At 34.6% G+C, this 22,106-nt stretch overlaps 1 protein-coding gene and 1 long non-coding RNA gene across 2 annotated transcripts; one reads left to right on the forward strand and one right to left on the reverse strand.

The window, feature by feature from the left end:
* Positions 1–8,048: 8,048 nt before the first annotated feature.
* On the reverse strand, positions 8,049–8,887 carry LOC110916252. Its single transcript, XR_002579608.2, has 3 exons — positions 8,786–8,887; positions 8,628–8,707; positions 8,049–8,473 (listed from the first exon to the last, which is right to left on the reverse strand). It is a non-coding gene; the product is annotated as an uncharacterized LOC110916252 (long non-coding RNA).
* A 6,004-nt stretch (positions 8,888–14,891) lies between these two features.
* On the forward strand, positions 14,892–16,761 carry LOC110917147 (WRKY transcription factor 22). Its single transcript, XM_022161749.2, has 3 exons — positions 14,892–15,406; positions 15,824–15,934; positions 16,125–16,761. Exons 1-3 carry the CDS (start codon positions 14,961–14,963, stop codon positions 16,519–16,521), a joined length of 954 nt encoding a protein of 317 aa, XP_022017441.1. The 5' UTR covers positions 14,892–14,960; the 3' UTR covers positions 16,522–16,761.
* The last annotated feature ends 5,345 nt before the right edge of the window (positions 16,762–22,106 follow it).

The raw sequence follows: 22,106 nt of genomic DNA on the forward strand, positions 1-22,106 counted from the left end.
TCTTAAATTGATTGCATAAATCTCTCACAAATCAAATCAAGGATTAGGAAAGATGTAACTTAATTCAATTATTAAAATGATTATTTGTTTAAATACGATGTACACATGTGTATTCTGATTTTGCCATCTTTTTAATGCGATGTACACATGTGTATATTGTCTGTTTTTGTGATATCTCAGAATTTTTTTTGTATTGAATGTTGATGTACACCTGTGAATTACTGTACACATATGTACGATGCTGAGTACACATGTGTACTGTTCTATTTATATCCAAGTACACATGTGTACTGTTCTATTTATATCCAAGTACACATGTGTATACCGTTGAAATATGAAGGTTACGTGGATTTTAAAAATCAAAATTTGAATTCTAGTGATGAAATCTGAAATAAAAATTAAAATTGAAATCTGATGATTTGTTCTTTGTTTTGATAATTATCTTATTAATAAATAAACATAATGTGGATAATGAATTTAAATTAGGAAAGATGTAACTTAATTCAATTATTAAAATAATGATTTAAATCTAATTTTTTATATAATTACAATCCTACCCTTAACAACTAAAAAGGAAATCAAGGGTCCATATTTGTTCACGCAGTTCACTCTTGGGAGGTTGTTCACGCTGGAACCCTACCCTATATATATATATATATATATATATATTATGAAAAGAACTTACGGATTGAATTTTTGTTACCCGAGTAAACTTCACAGTAGGTCGCTTTTCATCTAAGCACGGCGATAAGTTAACCTTTGTTCACATCTCATGTCCAAAAGACGTTTGTAGAATTTGAAATAAGATTTTAATATTTGTCACGACTTAAGATTTGCTAAGATGTCACTGACAATATAATTTTATCTCCAATAATTGGAGTCTGACAATGTAATATACAAGAGTGTACCATTGTTGTTTTGCATGATTCCATGTGAGAAATAACGAGAATGAGTTGTGTTGCTTGGAGTTTAATACTATATGAGTGTTTGGCATGTGTCATCAGCATTCAAGACAAATATTCTTATGTACTTAGTTTAATGTTATAACACTTTAAAAATAACTAAGGGTACAAAATAAAGTAAGAATGTACTATTTTTATATGTAAAAAGTAGGTATTCTACTATTTTATGATGTGTATTTTAGATGTTTGCTGTTGGAAATTTATGCAACAATTGTAATATTGTTTATAACTTTTTTACCTTCAAATTTAATAAAATGCGATAAACTCTTTGTATACAACAGGATGTATTTTATTAATAAAATATTTTTATTACATACTGCTTTAGTTTTAACGTAATACACGGCCTGTTTCAGTAATATATAAGTTTGACATATTTTTTAAATATCGGCTTCGTAAAAACTCAAATCAAGCCGAGTTTAAATGGACCTGAGTCCACACTTTATATACCAAGTGTGAGTAAATACGCCTAAACAAGTCTATTATTTATATAAATATAATATTTATTTAATCTTATATATGTTCGTAACAGGAGCAGTTATATATAACTATAATTAATATAATGAAATAATATATATGAAGGTCATATATATAATTGATTTTATAAATATGCATAAAATAGTTCTATTTCTATATGCACACACACAAAAGTTTACTAAAGAATTTATCAAATAAGAAGGAGCTGAGACCCCGGACCAAGCTCAAGCATAATCGCATCTAGGCTCGACTTAGCTCCTTTACACTCCGTATGAACTATGTCCGAATACCATTTATACAACTAATAAGAAGTAATCACAAAATCGGTTTACAACCATGTTAGGGTGAAGGGGGTGCTCACCTAATAGGTGACTCCCCTCTCTTACGCCAAACCAATCCCCGTATGCCACGTCAACTCCCCTCTTAAACTCCCCTAACACCCCAATTTGATGGCGCCACTCCCCTCTTAACTACCCTTGTTTTTTTATTAAAAAAAAAAAAAAAAAAAAACAAAACAAATGATTGGTTGAAAAGTTGATTGGCCCCACCATCTCACCTTCTTCAATCGGTGAACCCACGCCCAAGTTCAACCCCGAATCGGGACCCCGCGGTGATGGCGGCGGTGTTCCCGATCGGGGAAACCCCTCACCGAATCACTTCCCCGAATACGCCCCGGACACCCTTAGAATAATGTAAGTTTGAGTGTTTGACCAGCCTTTTGGGTGTCAAAAGGTTACTTTTCGGGTACACACGTCATATTTGATGGTGGGTGACTGGATGGTGGTGGTGGAAGGACAAAAAGAAAAATGCACGGCCAAAATGTATTTAATTTCTTGTTGACAACCAAAGTCTTGACTTTGCCATTTATCACCAATCACATAACTAAACTCTTTTTGGAGGTTTGAAAGTTAACAATCCATTAAAAAGATTATGCGTATTAGTTTAATTAGAAAGTGTAAAAATTAATGATATAGATAGGGAGACTTTAGTTTCTTTTTTAACTACAAATTTCATTTTTATATTTCTTATGTGACATAAATTCATGAACTTTCTTTTTTTTTGAAAGTCCAACAAAAATTCATGAACTTTCTAACTTAGATCATGTGTAGTGGGGAAGAAAAATAATATCTCCATCTTTGGGCATTATCCACTATGTGGTGGTCCATTCAGCAATGAGGTATTTGTTTAAAGTGGGTGGAATTGTATAATGCTCAATAATATCTCATCCAATGATTACCAAATTATTTTTTTTTGTTTTTTTTAAATTAAAACTAAAGAAGAAATGGGTGTAGTGGCATGATTGGCCAAAAAAATCTCGACCCAGCGTTTAATTTGGAACGCCACAACCCAAATTTTGAAGAAAAACGCCCATGGAGGCGGTGGAGGGGCATTATGAGGCGTTTTTGAGGAAAAACACTAGAAAACCTCCCACTACGGGTGGTCTTAGATACTTGTAGAAGCTTTGTTTTTCTCATTGAGTCCCCAACCCAATGGTAGTGAGATTTTAGCTAAAGTGCCCATTCATAAGGGTATAGTGGTTGACTTCAACTAAACTACACATTTAGAGGAGTGTAATGTTTTAACTAATAAATTTAATAAAATAAATAAAAATGAATGTGTGTGCATGTTATTGCTGGAAGGTGGTGTTCTCACACTCGTTAATTGGGGCAGCACCCCCTTCTTAACGTCCCCCTTTACTAAGCCTATAATGGTGTTTAACGCCTAAAGTTGTTTAGGTGGTTTTGGGGGCAATGTGTTTAACACCCAATATGTGTAGTCCAGTATGTTACAAAACTGTATGAAAATGTAGTTCTCTTTTATATAGTTATCACTATATTAAAATATGCTTCTTTCATAAAGAATAACAAGCATGTTATTTTAATTAAGAAATAATATCTATCATGAGCATTGCGAAATTATAATAAAATTATCGTGAAATTGGCGTATTAGCTCATCTTATCTTGATAATGAAGAATCTAATCATAAATATATAAAATACTAAATTATTTCTTTCGTTTATGTATAATGTATCGATCTAAATAGTTCTATAATTCTTGAATCGTTCTATAATTCTTGATTATGTCAATGATAATGTAAGCTAATTTGGAAGGTGTGAAGAATGCAAACATGACCCAATATCTAAAACATTTTTTTATCACTTAAAAAATACGATATTTAAAATAACATATGAGATTAATACACTAATTCTTTAGCTTGTGGTTTAATTTAAAATAATCCAAAAAAGCTAAATTGGGAAATGGGAAGGCATGAGGAATGCAACCATGACTCGAACCGATAATATTTTAAGCGATAAAATTAAATTTAACACAAAATATATACATATATATATACAGTCAGTCATAAATGAGTATCCATAAATTATTGTTTGCTTTTTAAACATAGGTATTCCATTATACAGTGGAAATTCGGCTAGTATTATTACGGCTCATTACAATATCGACATTTAATACAACAATCATAAGAGAAAATTAAAAAATAAAGTTGTGATAATCCTAAAAGGATATCGAAGGGTGTTTCCTTAAAAAGAAAGGTAAATAACAAACACCCCCTAAACTTTAAAAATTTACACTTACCTTTATAAAATATCATTTCATTCCCTTGAGTTATAACGTTTCAAGGTCACCCCCCATATTTTCATTCTTAGATTAAAAGAATAAAACTATTTTCTCGCCTGGTTAATTTTATGTATGTGTCGGTATAAATTCACGTTTCGAAGTAATTTTTTCGGAAACAAGTCTGGTCAATGTAATGCGTTTTCATGCTTAATTTATGTACACGTCGATACAAATTCACGTTTCAACGTAAATGATAAAAATTCACGTTTCAACGTAAATGATAAAAATTCACGTTTCGACATAATTTTTTTTATAACACGTTTGGCTAAATATAATACATTTTCATGCTTATTTTTGTGTAAATTTTCAGTTGGTCTGCGTTTTGACGTAAACAGTGTTCAGAAATGAGTATGGTCAAATATAATACGTTTTCGTTCGATTGTATAAATTCGAGTTACTCTATGTTTTGACGTCGCTAAGTCTAGATACAAAGGTAAGGGTCATGTAGTGGTTAGGTGGAACCTCACTAAATGAACCAACCCAGGTTCAATTACGTTTCTTTTATAATCGCAATGTTTCTATAGGTTACATTGAGTTAGATCAAATACGTCGAAACACACGTTTTCATATGGTTAACAAATCATATAACGTGCGACCAACTATAAACAAATAAGGCGTTGCCGCCGCAACGCGCATCCGATGCAAATAATCAAGTAAATATTAATTTGTAAAATATTTAATATTAATTTATTTAAACATAAATAAATAGTTGAGGGCCACGTAGTGTAGTTTCGATTGTGTTGAACTTTTCTGGTTAGGTAAACGTGAGTAAAATAAATAAGCAAGAGAAGAACAGTGGTTAAAATTTAAAAAAGTATACTCACCTTTAACCTTTTAACTATTTACTCTTTTAATAGAAAAGAGAGAGGGGGGTTTTTCTTTCTTTAGATTTGTATTGTTTAGTAGTATTCCACATAAATCTTTTATCGTCTTAATCAGTTTTCCACATAAGACAATGTTTGACACGTCATCATCGAGCTTACATGTTTAGCTGAATACAATAAATTAGATTTTTTAATCCTTGGTAAATAAGAACTTTTATGAACGCATAATATCAAATTTGGTTTTCTGGGTTACATAATTTTTACTTCTAAAATTACAAAAATTAGGCTTAATTGACTCGTATTTCTTTTAAAAAACTAAATGCCACCTTTACGTCACAACAATAATAATAATAACTCTATTAAATTCTACGTTAGCCAATGATCTCTAGATTAAGTGGGGGATGGCTTGCATTTCTCTTTAGAGATGCAAGTTCAACTCCCACTTGGTGCAAAGTGAGGTACTTGTGAGCAATGATAGCAGATCCAGGGAAACCTGGGTTGGATCCTTGAGGCAAACGGGTTTTACTGGTAATTTCACTGTCTTGCATACAGTCGGGTGGGTTACCGGGTTTTCCCCGGAATTGGTGGTAGACTCGGGTTACTCTCGGAGTACTCCGTTTGTCCAGTAGGTGCCCCGCGAGTGCTCGGGATTTACTCTGTTGACCGTTCAAAAAAAATTATATGTTAAATTGAAATTAGTAATTGTGATATCGTCTTTATTTAAACATAAATACATAGTATGTGATATCGAAACTACTCTACGTGGCCCTCAAACTTTCATGAGTAATTGTGATATCGTCTCCCCTTATTTTGTTCAATATTCAGTCATCCGAAAAAGTGTGTTAAGCCGGCCCAAACCAATCCGCTCAGCAGGCCCACAATATTTAAGCCCATTAGAGTTTCCAAGAGCCCTATTTTCCACATCCTAACTCTCACCCGTATACTTGTGCAAACGAGCCGAGCCGAGCCCGAGCTTGACCAGGCTCGAGCTCGAGCTCGATTAACTTTATGTGAGCTCGGGCTCGAGCTCGGCTCGATTCGAGCTTTGTTTTCAAGGCTCGAGCTCGGCTCGTTTGTATTTTCTCAAGCTCGAGCTCGGCTCGGGCTCGGCTCGTTTATTATCTATTAATTAATATATTAAATAAAAATTATATAAATAATAGACTTTTTAGGCTCGTGAGCTCGATAAGTGAAGCTCGGGCTCGAGCTCGTTTACTAAATAAGCTTATTTTTAGGTTCGAGGTCGGCTTGTAAACAAGTTTGAATAAGCTCGGCTCGACTCGACCCGTTTACTCTAAGGCTCGATAAGGCTCGACGAGCCTAACGAGCTTCACATGCGAGGCTCGAGCTCGGGCTCGATAAACAGACGAGCTTTATTTTAGGCTCAAGCTCGGCTCAGGCTTGATAAGGCTCGGCTCGTTTCGAGCTTTTTCTCGAGCCGATCTCGAGTAGCTCGCGAGCCGCTCGGCTCGTTTGCACCCCTACTTATTTTCTTGTCTATAAATCATGTGTGTTTGATACGTTTCTGTTGCGATAGATCATTGACTTGAGCACCAAAGGGTGTTCTCATGGCTTCGGCCTCGGGTCATCGATAGGTGTGTAAACGAGTCGAGCCGCTCGAGGGCTAATTGAGATTAGTTTGGTAAAAAAACACAAAACAAGCCGACTTAAATGAGCTCGAGACTCATATAAAGCTCATTTATTTAACTAGTCCAAGGGCTCAGCGATACTTTAAATGATCATTGACTTGAGCACCAAAGGGTGTTCTCGTGGCTTCGGCCTCGGGTCATCATTAGGTGTGTAAACGAGTCGAGCCGCTCGAGGGCTAATTGAGATTAGTTTGGTAAAAAAACACAAAACAAGCCGACTTAAATGAGCTCGAGACTCATATAAAGCTCATTTATTTAACTAGTTCAAGGGCTCAGTGATACTTTAATAAATTGAATAGACAGGGTATTTTATGAATTTAATAAGCTTTATTAAATTAAAACACAATAATCCCAATCCAATCCATAAGTGTGTATCAATATGATTTGAAATTTACCCCATCTAGTTTCTTGACTTCCTTCCCAATTAATTTCACTTCCTTTTTTTGAACGACGTACGGTTAGGATGTCGCATTGTTTTTATTTATTTTATGTATATGTAACTTATTTGATTTTTTAAACATAAATTAAGAGATGAGAGAAAGAGAAGGGTGAATTTCATGATAGTTTCTTTTCAGAGTTAGTATTATGTTGAAATCTATATGAATCGTATAAAAAAACTAGTACGTAGTGTATTGATACTTAAATGAGAAAAAAAGTGAGCGTGGAAGGTGGTTATGTAACCGCCTTGTTTGCTCGGGTCATGAAAATCCTCAACACTGTGCATGCAACCATCAGTTCATGGTTCCTACTAAGTAATTGTCTTGCCCATGGCTTTATAGCCTAGTAACATTTTAGGGGTGGAATAAAACTTTGAGACCAATATGTCTTGGGTTCGATTCTCACAAGGGGAGTTTTTCCCATATTTGTTGAGTTTTCTTCTGTATTGATGTATAGGCATTGCCTAGTGAAGATGGATATGATCGGATGATTCTGCTAGTGGCATGATGATGCTCCAATGGTCTGTCAGTGATCAAAATTTGTCATTAAAAAAAAACTAAGAAATTGTCTTCCATTCGTCAATATTGCTCCCGTAGATTCTTCATCATTAATGCCTTTTTTTAATCATACGGCTCTTCTCAGTCAGTTTAGACCATGGGGCGTATTATTAAGAAACATGCTAAAATATTAATAACAACTAGTAAACGTAAGGTAAAAAAAAAAACTACAACCTGAGCTGTTAAAAAAACGAAATGTAAAATAAAAAAAATTAATATCTAGTATTTGTCGTTGTGGAAAAGTTGATGAGCGTAAATATGTAAATATGATATATCAAAGTTCCCGAAACAAGTACGTACACACAGTGGCGAAGCTTGGAAAAAAAGTTTGGGGTGGCGGAAGGCACCGGACCTAAAAAAAATTTTCTATGTTCGGGTCGGACGTCGGGGATTCGATTCGGGTCGGGTCAAACGCTAATATCAAATAAAAAATGTTCTCAAACATTAAAACTTAAACATTGTTTAACAAACAATTGAACAAAGACACCAAAACATTAACAAGAAGAGGAAGGTGGGGTACCCGGTTCACTTGGATGAAGAATTATAGTTCTGTCCCTAATTTCAACCTAAATCACATAAATTGCAGCCCTAATTTCAGTTCTGCCCCTAATTTCTACCTAAATCACAAGTTTAGGGCTAAAATTCACCTCTAATTTCAACAAGTTTAGGGCTAAAATTCAGTTCTGCCCTAATTTCTGCCTGAAGAATTATAGTTCTACCCCTAATTTCAACAAGTTTAGGGTTAAAATTCTCCCCTAATTTCAACCTAAATCACATAAATTGTAGCCCTAAATTAAACCTAAAGATAGAAAAACACATACCTTTAACCTTATGAAGATTGAAGAAGTCAAACAAGACCACAACAAGTAGCGCAGCAGCTTGCAGTCGAACAAGAGCAGGCACAGCAGCAGCCGGTCAATCCCATAGCATAATCTAATAACAAATTAACAAATCACCCCAAATTTCAAGTTAACATAAAGATTTAACAAGTTTAGGGCAAAAATTCGGCCCTAATTTCACCCCAAATGTCAACCAAAATCACATATATTGCAACCCTAAATTAAACCTAAAGATTAAAAACACATACCTTATGAAGATTCAAGAAGAATTCGTCGAAGATTGACAATTTCAACAAGTTTAGGGCTAAAATTCACCCCCAATTTCAACCTAAATCATATAAATTGAAGTCCTAGATTAAACCTAAAGATAATTGAAGAAGTCGAACAAGTACAAGACCACACATACCTGAGGATGAGCCGTGATTCGTGAAGAAATCGAGCAAGTTCAAGACCCCTGCCCTCGGACTCGAACAACAACAGCAGGTCAGCAGCGATTTGGGGTTTCTTTGCCCCCTTCTGTTCTGTGCGTGCGACTGGTTATGCTCGTATTCCACCAGGACTGAATTTGGGTTTTTTTTTTTTTTTGGATGGTAGGCTTTTATTTTGGGCTTGTATGATTTTGGTGTATAATAAATTGATTTGGGCTAATTAAGTATTTTATTTGGGCTACATAATAGAAAACCGGGGGTCGAATACGTATATACAAAAAAAAAATTATAAAACCGAGGGGGTCGAACACGTATATACATAATTTTTTTTTTAAATTCGGGGGGGGGGGGGGGGGGGGGGGTGAAAACGTATATCCCTAAAAATTTCTATACGAAAAACACATACGTAACACTACTAACCGAAAAGTTCGGGGGGGGGGGGGAGCGGGCGCCCCCTCCCCGCCCCTTACATGCTGCGCCCTTGCGTACACAACACTAAAAATACTCTATTTTAAAACTACCTTCGTTTTTAATAATATTTATATTAACATGTTTATAAAAAAATAAACAACACTGAGTATCAGGGGCGTACCTAAGTGTCTACCTGGGTGGGCGGGTGCACCTCTTGAAAAAAAACTGTGTATTTTTTAGGTATAAAAACTCGATCGCACCGCTTGAAAATACGCTTGAACCAATCATCCGCACGATTAGCAAATAATTTCTGAGTTCGCCACTATCAGGGATATGTATAGTTATTTTCAAAAAGTTAACAAGTATAGGTTATTACTAAAAAAGAAAAATCAAACAAGGTCGCTTAATTAATTGTTGATTAAAAAGAAAAATTTAAAACGCTTGTGGATCATGCTAGAGTGGTCAGGTGTTTCACACGTAAGATTTGACAATATTATTCTCGACGCTCACACCCATTGAACCACACCGCATGAACTTGCCGAAAGTGCTTCAAAGGCGACTAGACGAGGACACAAGGTGCCCATTTGTCTTATTTTAATACTTTTATTTTATTTTACCTTCTGTCGGCAAGTCCCAAAATTAAAAATTCAATAAAAATACTCATGGTGCACGAATCACAATGGCAAAAAAGTGAAAGGCTGTGAAAGTATCAAGGGCCCATTTTGACCTTTTCCTTTTGTTTTGTAATAAATATATAATATATAATATCTTTTGACATTTTAAGAAGTCAATCGTTCTCGAGCAGTAAATAGATATTTTTAACCATAACTTTTCACACGTAAATATTATTTAATCACATTTAAAATGATTTAAACATACATTATTTTCTAGAATATAAATACCGTACCATAAGTGCTCTTGATATTAAAAGAGAGTAAAGTCATTTTTGAGTTCTTGTGGTTTGTGCATTTTTAACTATTTGAATTCAAAAATTAAACATGTCTTGATTTGAGTCCCTGTGGTTTGTATTTTTAACCATTTGAATCTAAAACGCAAACCTCATCCAAATCATGGACTAAAAGGGTTGGATTCAAAGGGTTAAAAATACAAACCACAGGGACTCAAAGGGGTGGATGAGGTTTCATTTTGGATTCAAAGGGTTAAAAATACAAACCACAGGGACTCAAATCAAGACAAGTTTTGTTTTTGGATTCAAATAGTTAAAATGCACAAACCATAGGGACTCAAAAAGGACTTTACTCTAAAAGAAACATGCTCCAAAACATAAAGAAAATGAAATACATGCACCATCGTCTACTTCCCAACCCCAAGTGCCCCCACGCTAGGGCTGACAATAGGTAACCTGTAGGTAACCTGTAGGTAACCTGCTAAGACACGATAACAGAAAAGTACACCATGTGATTTTTTACGTTTTTAAAAATAATCAAAATTTGAAAGTTAGGATCCATTATTTCTCCTTCTAGGTGCATAAAATATACATATGTCTTATAGACATTGGATATAAAGTAGTTAAACGAGTCGTATTCATGTTTAAAATCTCTGTTGTTCGCGTTATCAGATACCTGCTAAACTTGCTAAGACACGACTTGCCAGCCCTACCCCACGCCATATGAAGATCCTCAAACCCCTTGCCATCCACGCCACTAAACGTCATTCGCGCAGTGGCGTAAGGGGCATGGAGGCTTCCTCTCCCCCTCTCTACGCCCCACACCGGGCAGTGTTAGAGTTTTGGCATGATTTCTATGTTTCTATAACAAATTAAATAGGATTTTGTAGATTAATGTTTCGAGAACCAAACCCGAATTGAAACTTATTTTTTTATCATACTATGAAGACTAGTTGGCCGTTAGGATTATAACGCAACTAATTTAAAATTTTAGAAAAAATATACTTACAAATAAAAAAACCTTAAAATTAATCATCAGAAAATTTTGAAATTAATCATTTAAAGTATAAAAAATAAAAACAATCATCAAAATATATTAATATTAAGATAAAAAAACATAAGTTAGCAAAAAAAATAAACAAAAACATGAAGCCTAGTTGAAAAAACACACTTAAACATTTCTCTATTGGTTGGACATGACCTTCTCTTCTCCTTGTCAGTATGTCTTCCCACACCTCACAGTCGACTCACTTATCTTATGATAGCAATTGAACGCGAACATGATGGGGAAACCCGAAATATTTGAGATGGGTATTCAGATACGAGATTAGGTATGAGATTAGTTTTGATTTGTTTCACGCATATGGGATTAGGTTATACTTAGCGTGATTACTCAGAAACATATATCTATTAACCAGTACAATTATATAAAAACAAGAATGGTAAGAAAACTTGAATTTCAAAATCCCAACGAGTAGTTTTAAAAAAATGACGGGTATACCCAATATCCACGGGTATGCTGATACCCGACGGGTATTGAGTCAGATATAGAACACAGTTTTACAAGTCGAGTTTCAGTCGAATTGAGATTACCAAGGCCCATCCTATTGTTATCCCTACCTTCTCTCCTCCCTCCCTCATCCCCCTCTCACATATCCTGTACAATCCCATATCATATGTACCTTTCAAAGATGTCTTGGGCCCGTACCTTTCAAATGATATATTTCTTTTATTTTCCTTTCCCTTCCTTCTCACTTTAAATTAAATTGAAACTTTCAGTTTGTCTCATTTATTCTAGAGTAAATTACGTTTTTGGCCCCTGTGGTTATATCACTTTTACTATATTAGCTCAAAATAAGAATTTTTAACATATCTGCCCCCATGGTTTCTATAACTAACCATTTTGACCCTTAAGTCTAGAGATCATGGGGGCCAAAATGGTTAGTTATAGAGACCATGGGGGCTAAAATGGTTAGACTTAGGGGCCAAAATGGTTAGTTATAGATACCATGGGGGCAAATATGTTAAAAATTCTTATTTTGGGCTAATATAGTAAAAGTAATATAACCACATGAGCCAAAAACGTAATTTACTCTTTATTCTAATTTCGAATCCATTTTGAACTTAAACTTTTAGTTTGTTCATTTCAACGCAAAAACCACCACGTTATATTACCTTTTGACCATCCGGTTCTCGTCCGGGTCGTGTTTTTAAAACAATACCATAAATGAATTATTCACGTATGCTTATATGTTCAGTGGCGAAGCTTGAAAAAAAAGTTCGGGGGGTCGGAAGGTAACAGACTTACAAAAAATTCGCATAGTTTCGCATAGTTTCGAGGTGTATGTTCAGGTCGGACGTCGGTGATTTGATTTGGGTCGGGTCGGGTCAAACATTAATATAAAATAAAAAACGTTCTCAAACATGAAAACATAAACATTGTTTAACAAATAAACGAACAAAGACACCAAAACATTAAAAAGGGGAGAGGAAAGTGGGCACCCGGTTCTCCTGGATGAGAATTATAGTTCTGCCCGTCTTCCCCATAGCATAATCTAATAACAAAAAAAGTTAACAAATCACCCTAAATTTCAAACCATAATTCCTATCTAAATCAAATCACAATAAGATTAAACAAATAAAATTAGACATAGTTACAGAAAGATTCAATAGGTTTAGGGCAAAAATTCGGAACAATTTAACCCCTAATTTCAACCTAAATCATATAATTTGCAGCCCTAAATTAAACCTAAAGATAAAAAGAACATATATCTTTAACCTTATGAATATTGAACAAGTCGAACAAGAGTACAAGACCACAACAAAAAGCAGCGTTTTGGCTTCTGTTCTCGAACAAGAAGCTGAAGTCGAACAGTTCTGAAACCTGCGTTTTCCCCCCTTTTGCAGTTCTGGCTTGTGGCTTCTGTTCTTCTGGTCGATGTCCCAAAGTAATCGAATTTAGTTTTTTTTAATAGGGTGGGCTTTTAAGTTGGACTATATAATGATTTAATTTGGGTTATATAATATACATTCTAGTATTCTACCAAATATAATGATTTGGGCTATAATATTTGGGCAAATTAAATATTTTATTTGGGCTATATAAATAAAAAAATTAAAACTGAGGGGTCAAAAACGTATATACCTAATTTTTTTTATAAAACCGGGGGGTCGAAAACGTATATACCTACAAAATCTTAACCGAAACGTACATATATAACACTACTGGCTGAAAAGTTCGGGGGCTCGGGCGCCCCCTCCCGCCCCTTAAATCCTACGCCCCTGTATATGTTATTTGCTTAGAACTATTTTTTTTTGGATGGCTAGATCACCCGGTTAGGCCTTTAGCCTTTAATCACCTAAGTCACGAGTAGAAATCACGCAGTTGGCATATTACTGTTTGATTCGACTTTCGGGTTTTAAAAACCGTTTGATTTCGGATTTTTCAGTTTTAGAACGGTTCGGTTTTTGGAATAAAATTAAGTAAGATTTAAAACTAAAAGTACAATCCAAGATTTAAAAATCTTTTTTATATGTCAACATTTAAGTTATTATATTTAACATTTTAAACTAGTATTATTAACATAAATCTAACCTTCTAATTTATTTTTATATTTCTCCAAAGTTTTTATTAAAAGATTTTCAAAGATTAATAAACATGTTAATTTAACATAATTTTTCTCAAATTTTTGTTTAAGTTCTAAAAACACGCCACATCTTATTCTATATTTTTATATCCATTTTACTCACAAACACTTATTTTATTATTATCTTCACGATTTTGTATAATCACAACACATACTTTAGAGATGAATAGTAATATATAAAACTAGTCGTCTACCCATCCGGTGGACGAGTATATTAATGGTCTAATGACTTAAATATTCTATTTTTTGTATTCTATATAAAGACATTATTTGTTTAAAACCGAAAAAAATGTGTGGCATGTTTCATCATGAATCCCTCGTTTGACAACGGAAAAATATTAGACAACGGAAAAATATTAGATTAAAATGTGAGCAAAAACCTAAATTACAAGGAAACTGGAATGAACGACCTCAGTTATAAAAAAATTAAATTAAGCTCAGAAGGCCATGATCGGATTTGGCGATTAGATTGCTAGGGTTTGAGCATTATTTCTCTTTCTAAACCCTGGGTTGGTTTGGGTTTAAATACAATTAATAAAACGAAAAGATTACCTCCATACTTTCTGATCCCATCTCATCCCAATACCCTTCGATAGCGAATATCCCGAAATCCTAAAATCATGGATGAAGATGGTGTCGATGTTTCTACACATAAGAAGATTATAAACACATAATTCAACACTGCAGTTGAAAGGAAATAGTTTTACATACGAAGGGGGAAGTGGTTATTCCCGACGGAGTGGGTTGGAAGAAAACCATTCATAACCTCCTATAACTTCTGCTTCTAGATGACTTCCTCTATTTTATACGGCTGAGATTTTACCTCAGGCTGATCCGACGATGGTGATGAATTATAAGAGGCTTTTACTTTAATGGTAAAATTCATATTAATATATAATAATATAGATAACCTTAGTTGTTAATGAATAAAAACTATTTTTTTTCTTTAGAGTTTTGAAATCGATGGTAAAATAAAGAAGCAATTATGTATATTCTTATATCTTAGGGAAAAATCCCATTTTTTATTTTAAAACAATTATATTATTTTTATAATAATAGAAAAAAAAAAAGTAAAATCTAACCACATTCCATTTCCACACCCAGTATATAGCACCACCTTATTACACACCCTCATTTCTCTCTCTATCAAAAGTCAGCGCCTTCATTTGTCTTCATATTCTTCTCTACATGGATGCCGATTGGGACCTTCAGGCGGTGGTCAGAGGCTGTTGCTCCGCCGTATCTTCCTCCTACGCCACCACAACAACCACCGCCACCGCTCCACCTCCGCCTCTTGATGCTTATAGTCACCAGAACTCATCTTCTTATGAACAAAACTGCACAAGTTTTTTCCCAGATCTATGTCAACCAAGAAGTGACAACAGTATTGAACAGTTTTTGAATAATCTTTTTCACCCCCTGCACTTTCCAAATCTACAGAACCCTCCTTCTTCTCCTCAAAGTATCCCAGTTTCACCCCTTTCTGTCATTGGAGGACTTCAAGATCCACCATATTACCAGAAACAGCAACAACAACAGCAATATGAGAGACCCTTTATGGGAAAGCAGCAACCTTTAGGCATTAATAGATGTACAACTACTCATGCACAGAGTACAACAAAGTTCAAGAAAAGGTATAAAGATTGCATTTTTATCCATTTATTATCAACTTCATCTGGATCCAATTGTGGGTTTTGTTTAACTTCTGGATTTATAATAAACCCTTGAAGGAAATTGATTAACAAGCAATTGTTTACCTTTTCTTTTCCTTTTAGAGGCTATTTGAATGAGCAATATGAGTTTTAGGAGATACCCACATGCAGTAAATTTGAGTTGTTGTTATTATTATTATTATTATTATTATTATTATTATTATTATTATTATTATTATTATTATTATTGTTATTATTATTATTATTAATATTATTCATGTATTTGGCCCAAAAATAATTTTCAAAATTATAAATATGGAATTATATTATTATTCATGTATTTGGCCCAAAAATAATTGTCAAAATCATAAATATGGAATTATATATGTGTATTTACAGAAAAAATCAGAATAAAAGGATTTGCCAAGTGCCAGCTGAAGCATCATCTTCTGATTTGTGGTCCTGGAGAAAATATGGTCAAAAACCCATCAAAGGCTCTCCATACCCAAGGTTCTTGTTTTCTCATTTTCCTCATTTGGTTTCTATTGTTTTATCTTTTTCTTTTCTCAAATAAACCATTAAATTAAAAAAAAAAACTATAGCATGATTCATATTTATAGGTTTTTATGTTTTAGTATATACTTACAACTTTTTTCTTAATATAAATGATTAAAATTTGTTTTTTTTTTTTTATAAATAGGGGATATTATAAATGTAGCACTTCAAAGGGTTGTTTGGCCCGAAAACAAGTGGAGCGGAACAAATCGGATCCGGGTATGTTAATCATCACATACACCGGCGAACACAACCACCCTGTGCCGACTTACCGGAACTCTTTATCCGGTAGCTCCCGGAACAAAACCACCACCACCACCTCCGGCGACGACGACACTGTGAACAACTTATCTCCGGCAAAGGAAAAGTTAGAAGAATTTGACACCGACGATGATATTGATACCAACTTCGATTTCTCCGACGTTGTCATTCACGGAGACATTTCCTCCGACCACCACACGGCGTCAAACACATCTCCGTCATTTCCGTGGTTGTCAAATAACGTGGCCACCACAACAACCGCCGCTGCCGGCGGGTGTTGACTTTTTAATATTTTTTGTAATTGTTTTATTTATTTGTTGCTGACGTCATCATGATGAGATTATACGCGTTTGTACACGCTGACTTTTTAATTTTTATACTTGGTGTTTCCAGAGTGAAAATTTATAAATCCAGAGTTAACATGCTTTAGTGAATTGTACTCTATTCTTCTGAAGTTGTGTTTACTTTTGGATTTGATACGTTTGGCATTGGAATGAGGGGATCTTTCTTTTTGTTCTTTATGCCGTTGGATTTGTTACTTTTGTTATGAGCCGTTGGTAAAGTGAAAGAGGCTTTTGTCCGAGTTGAAGTTTTGTTGTTTTTACAATGTGCAGTGAGGGTTGTACGTTGTGCATATGTGTGTTGTATATGTGTTGGGAAGTGTGTCTTACTCAGGGCATTGTAGCCTTTTACTTTTTGTGGCTCAAAATATTACATTTTTTATTTTATTTAATGTTATACTTACTGGCTATTTGGTAGCCTCTGAATGGTCATTAAGAGGCTACATTTTAATGGAACCATTAAGAATTTTACTAATAAGAAGGTAGAAGAATGTGACATATGATGATTTATCATTCAGAGGTTACCTCTTAACCATTCAGACTTGAGGTTACCTCTTATTCATTCAGAGGTTTTAAACTATTAAGAGGTAGCATCTGAATGGTCATTAAGAGGCTACCAAACAATTAAGAGGCTACCAAACAGTCCCTTAGTAATTAGTATGTTTTCATTTGTTCGTATGTGATGTTTTGGTTATTTAAATTACCAGACTTCTTTGTTATATATGGATTCCTAAATGTTACTAGAACGTTTTTTTTTTCTTGAACGGCATAAAAATGTATAAAAACTAGCAAGCCGCTAGTAAAGAAACATAGTAGAAACTAAAATTTATATAACAAGAAGAGGATTTCTCATAGGGCCAGCAATTTTAGACACGTACACGAATACACGACACGAAACTACACGAAGTTAACAGGTATCGTGTATGGCCTTAACAGGTAACAGGTACAAAACAGATAGACACGAAAATACCTGTTAATTTTCGTGTCTAAACAGGTAAAATACATGTTTACCTGTTAATACATGTTAACAATTTTAATACAATAAAAAATATAGTGTGACCATGTGATTTGAAAACATTATTTTATCACTTATCTTTCTAGTTTCCCTAATCCTTCTTGTTCTCATTTCAATGAACTTTACATTGTTTTGAATGGATGTTATGAATTAATTAAACCTTTTGTGATTTGTCATTTATGGATTTTGTTTCAAATTTGTTACGGATTATGCGTTTATGCATTATTTAAGCATATTGTAAACTTTTGCCAACTTTTGTTTCACTAAACAGGTTCCTAAATATGTAATTATTGAAACATTTGTAAAAAGATATTAACAGGTAATTATCATGTATAGCTGTTAAAAAATATTTCGTGTTCGTGTATGGAAAACTAGACACGAAACCTTATCGTGTCGTGTTCGTGTATGGGATTTCATGTATCGTATATAGGGTTGTAAACGAACCGAACGTTTAGCGAACCGTTCGTGAACCGTTTGGCGGGAAGTTCATTTATGTTCGTTCGTTTAGTAAATGAACGAACACGAACAAAAAATTTCGTTCGTTAAGTTATATGAACGAACATGAACATAGGTTGCGTTCGTTCGTTTATGTTCGTGAACGTCCGGTAATGTGTTCGTTTATGTTCGTGAGTGTTCGGTAATGAGTTCATTTATGTTCGTTCGTTTTAAGGTTTTTATATGTTGTATTTTGTTTTATTGTTTCTAGTTTTTGAAATTTTGAAACCCTAGTTATCTTATATGCCTCTCACAACATCCCTCATTTAACTATTTCAATTTTAGTATGTGTTAAAGTTTAATAAACTCTTAATTTTCTGTTAATCATATTTATGATAATCATGTCAACTGTGTTCGGATAATTATATTAAGTGTTAATTTATTTTTTTGTGTGTTCTTCGTAGTGTTTGTGATGAAAATGCAGATTTTATTCTAAAACGAATATTGTATTCATTTGTGTTCATAAACGTCGTTTATGTTCATGAACATTTGTTAAAGTTCATTTGTGTGTGGTAAGTGTTCGTGAACAGTTCACGAACATGTTGGTTTCCTTAATAAACGAACACGAACAAGAAATCTTGTTCGGTAAGCGTTCGTGAACAGTTCATGAACAAGTTTGTTCCTTAATGAACAAACACGAACAAAGCCTTGTTCGTGTTCGTTCGGTTCGTTTACAGCCCTAATCGTATATTATCATGTACAGGTATACACGATATGCCAACTCTAATTCCTCATCCACTCTACATAAGAGACACATTATTTTTCTGTACCTATTATACAACCAAAAAAAGGAAAAAAAAAGAAATAGAATAAAAAATAAGATCTTTCCATCGTTAATCATGAGAAAAAAAACAACATTATTCCGAAAGCTATATAGGGGGAGGGGGGTTATTGCACGGACCTCCCGGCCGCTGGAGTGATCCCACTCCACAAGCTAGCAACGTCCCAATGCTGCCTGGCGGTGAATACCCCATCCCGAGCTGAGTCCGTTTCCCTCTGGGAAGAAGGTGGCAGAATACCCCCTGCCTGGACTCGAACCCGGGCCTCTGTGAAGAGTAGAGGTGGGACTGGTCAACTGGGACACCCCAGTTGGTTTCCGAAAGCTATATATCACCCAACATATTGTAAGAATGATCCCATGGATGAGTTTTCGTTTCTTAGTTGAAACTGGAATTGAGTTGAGCCATACTAAGATAATTGGACACATAAAATCCACAATCTGCGAGACCCCCAACCATTTAGAGAAGAGGTTTGTACAATTGTATACCAAGCTTTTAATGTATAAGTTATTTCTTTTCTTACTACATGAATACGCCTACTCCTTTAGACAGTTTATTTTAAGATAAGTAAAGAACTATAGGAATCCCTCCGCGCATAAAAGAAATAAAACCGCTTTTATTGAATGATTATAATATAGAAACAAAGAAAGCATTATATTACAAAACTTGTTACAACTGAAATAAAATAAAAATAAGAACAAAACAGAAACAGAAAGGTGTTCTTGGCTGAGGATCATGTTAGACACGGGTCCCTTAATACAAATTCTGAGTCTCCCAGGAGAACACGTTTGTTTCCATAATATAACAGCTCTAGTAGTTGCACTAACGGAGAAAACAGAAAACCCAAAGGTGTACCTTGAGGATTAAGATCAGAAAAGGTTGAGGGGGTTATGAGAGTTTTTGTGTAAGATCGATTTATCATTCGTCTTAACTCCGCTTTAGACGCGGTTTAGTTCGGTGTAAAGCCCTTACAACATAGATAACAAACCCACAAAAATAGTACTTATATTAATAAAGTAATATAAGTATATTTATCCAAAGTTTGAGAAACATACTCATTTACACTCAGAGAAACTACTCTCATTTTCACCCAATTTTTCTAACAATCTTACTTTCAAAAAATCGAGATACAAATTTAGTAGTCGAGTATTGCAGGATAGGTAGGTGTAACCTTTGAACCTTCCTTTGTAAAACATACTTAGCCTCCTAGGGTTTTGTAGACGCGATCTCTTTGAACAACCCCCCTTTAGTGTAGACAAAAATATACATTCACACAACACTCTCCTTGGTTTAGACAACTCCTCATGGTCGTGTGAGATTATGGTCATGGAACACTGTCCTGGTTATGTGAGAGCTATAGAATTTGCACCTCCTCACAAATCCATTCGAAACGACCCCACTCATCTCTAACATAGGTGATTCCTTTGAATCATTAAAAGCATCATGGTTAAATTGATTTCCACAAATCTCTAACCTCAATATGCTTAGCCTCCCCTCAATGTCATTGATTGGAATGGACTAGGAAGTATACGACTTCCTTTTATTAATTTTGGGGCACCCCTATAGTGACTCCCTTTGGTTATATGATTAAGTTGTCCTATTTATCTTGGGATCTCCAGTCAACCTGGTTAAGTTTCGCTCATATTCCCTTCTTCCACTGGCTTTAGTCCCATTCCTGTTGACGACTTATAAACATGTCTTTAGTAGAATTGATCATATAATCATCACTCCAAATGATAAGCATATCATCTACATAAATACATAAGATCGCATAACCTCTTGGTGTGTCTTAAACATAGATACATTTGTCACACACATTTATTTTGTAACCATTGTCAATCATGACATGATCAAACTTTTGGTGCTATTGTTATGGAGCTTGCTTCAAGCCATAAAAAGACGTTACGAGTTTACATACTTTGTCCAGTTGACCTGGGGCGGGGAGCGAAAGGTTGCTCCATGTAAATCTCTTCTTCTAAATCATCGTTTAGAAATGCGGTCTTAACATCCATTTGGTGAGCTTCCAAATTTATTAAAGCCACTACAGAAATAACCAATCTTATTGAGGTTATGTGTGTCACTGGTGAGTAAGTATCAAAATAATCTAGACCTTCCCTTTGTCTAAATCCTTTGATCACTAACCTAGCCTTGTATTTATCAATACTTCCGCCAACTTTCATCTTCCTTTTGAATATCCAATGTTGACTTTAGTTTTCCTTTAACACTACATAAACTATCAAAACATATTATGTTTTAGTTATTATGGTTACCAACAACGTGATTCCATTTCACAAAGGGTGAAATCTTGAAATTTTTGGGCACTTATGTATGGTGATCGAGTCGGTTTGACCTGAGCAAGTGGGCGACAATTGCGATTAAGTTGTGACTTCTGCGCTTGTAATCATTGTACAAACTTTGAATAGTTCATTTTCAATAAAACAATGTTATTTGATCCCAATGTTCGTTTGTTTATGTTTGACATTTTTTTCACATTTTGATTTTTGTTCAATTTCAAACTCTATATCGCTTTCTGGAGAGTTATACGCAAACCGATGCGTAAACGTAATCAGTTTAACGCGACAAACACTCCGGAACATCAACATATTCTTAACATACCTTAAATAACCTTTACATAACTTAGAAATAAGTTTTGAAGGGTTTGGTATGGCAAAATCAAGTATATTCGCTTACAGGGACCATTTTCGACAAACTGCGAAAGTATGCCAACTCGTATGGTAACGAACATCCCGGAACTTGATCATAAGTTAAACATACCCTAAATATCCTTTAGATAGCTTAGAAATAGGCTTTGAGGGGTTCGGTATGCTAAAATAAACTTTTTGATCAATCAGGGACTAAAAGCGTCAAAAAGGGCATAAGTTTGCATTTTCGCGCATATCTTATGTTCTGAATATATCCGGACATCCAAAAATTTTTGTAATCATTAAAATATTTTATTTTAGTGATTGGAATGCTAAAACTTCATTCGTTTCGCAATTTGGATCGTTTTCGCGTCCGTTACGATTTCCGTCGTAATTAACCGAACAACGTAACCGTACAGCCAAACGAACCGACATCCGTGACATTTCTGAGAATATTTCAAGTTCCCTATGTTTTAACATCCTTATGGAGCTTAAAAATGGGTTTGACGGGTGTTAGAAGTGCCACAACGTATCAAAAATCAAGTTTGGAGACACAGGGGCCTGACTTCCGCCAACTTTCATCTTCCTTTTGAA

This window comes from Helianthus annuus, chromosome 16 (assembly GCF_002127325.2).
Source record: "Helianthus annuus cultivar XRQ/B chromosome 16, HanXRQr2.0-SUNRISE, whole genome shotgun sequence".
NCBI lineage: Eukaryota > Viridiplantae > Streptophyta > Magnoliopsida > Asterales > Asteraceae > Helianthus > Helianthus annuus.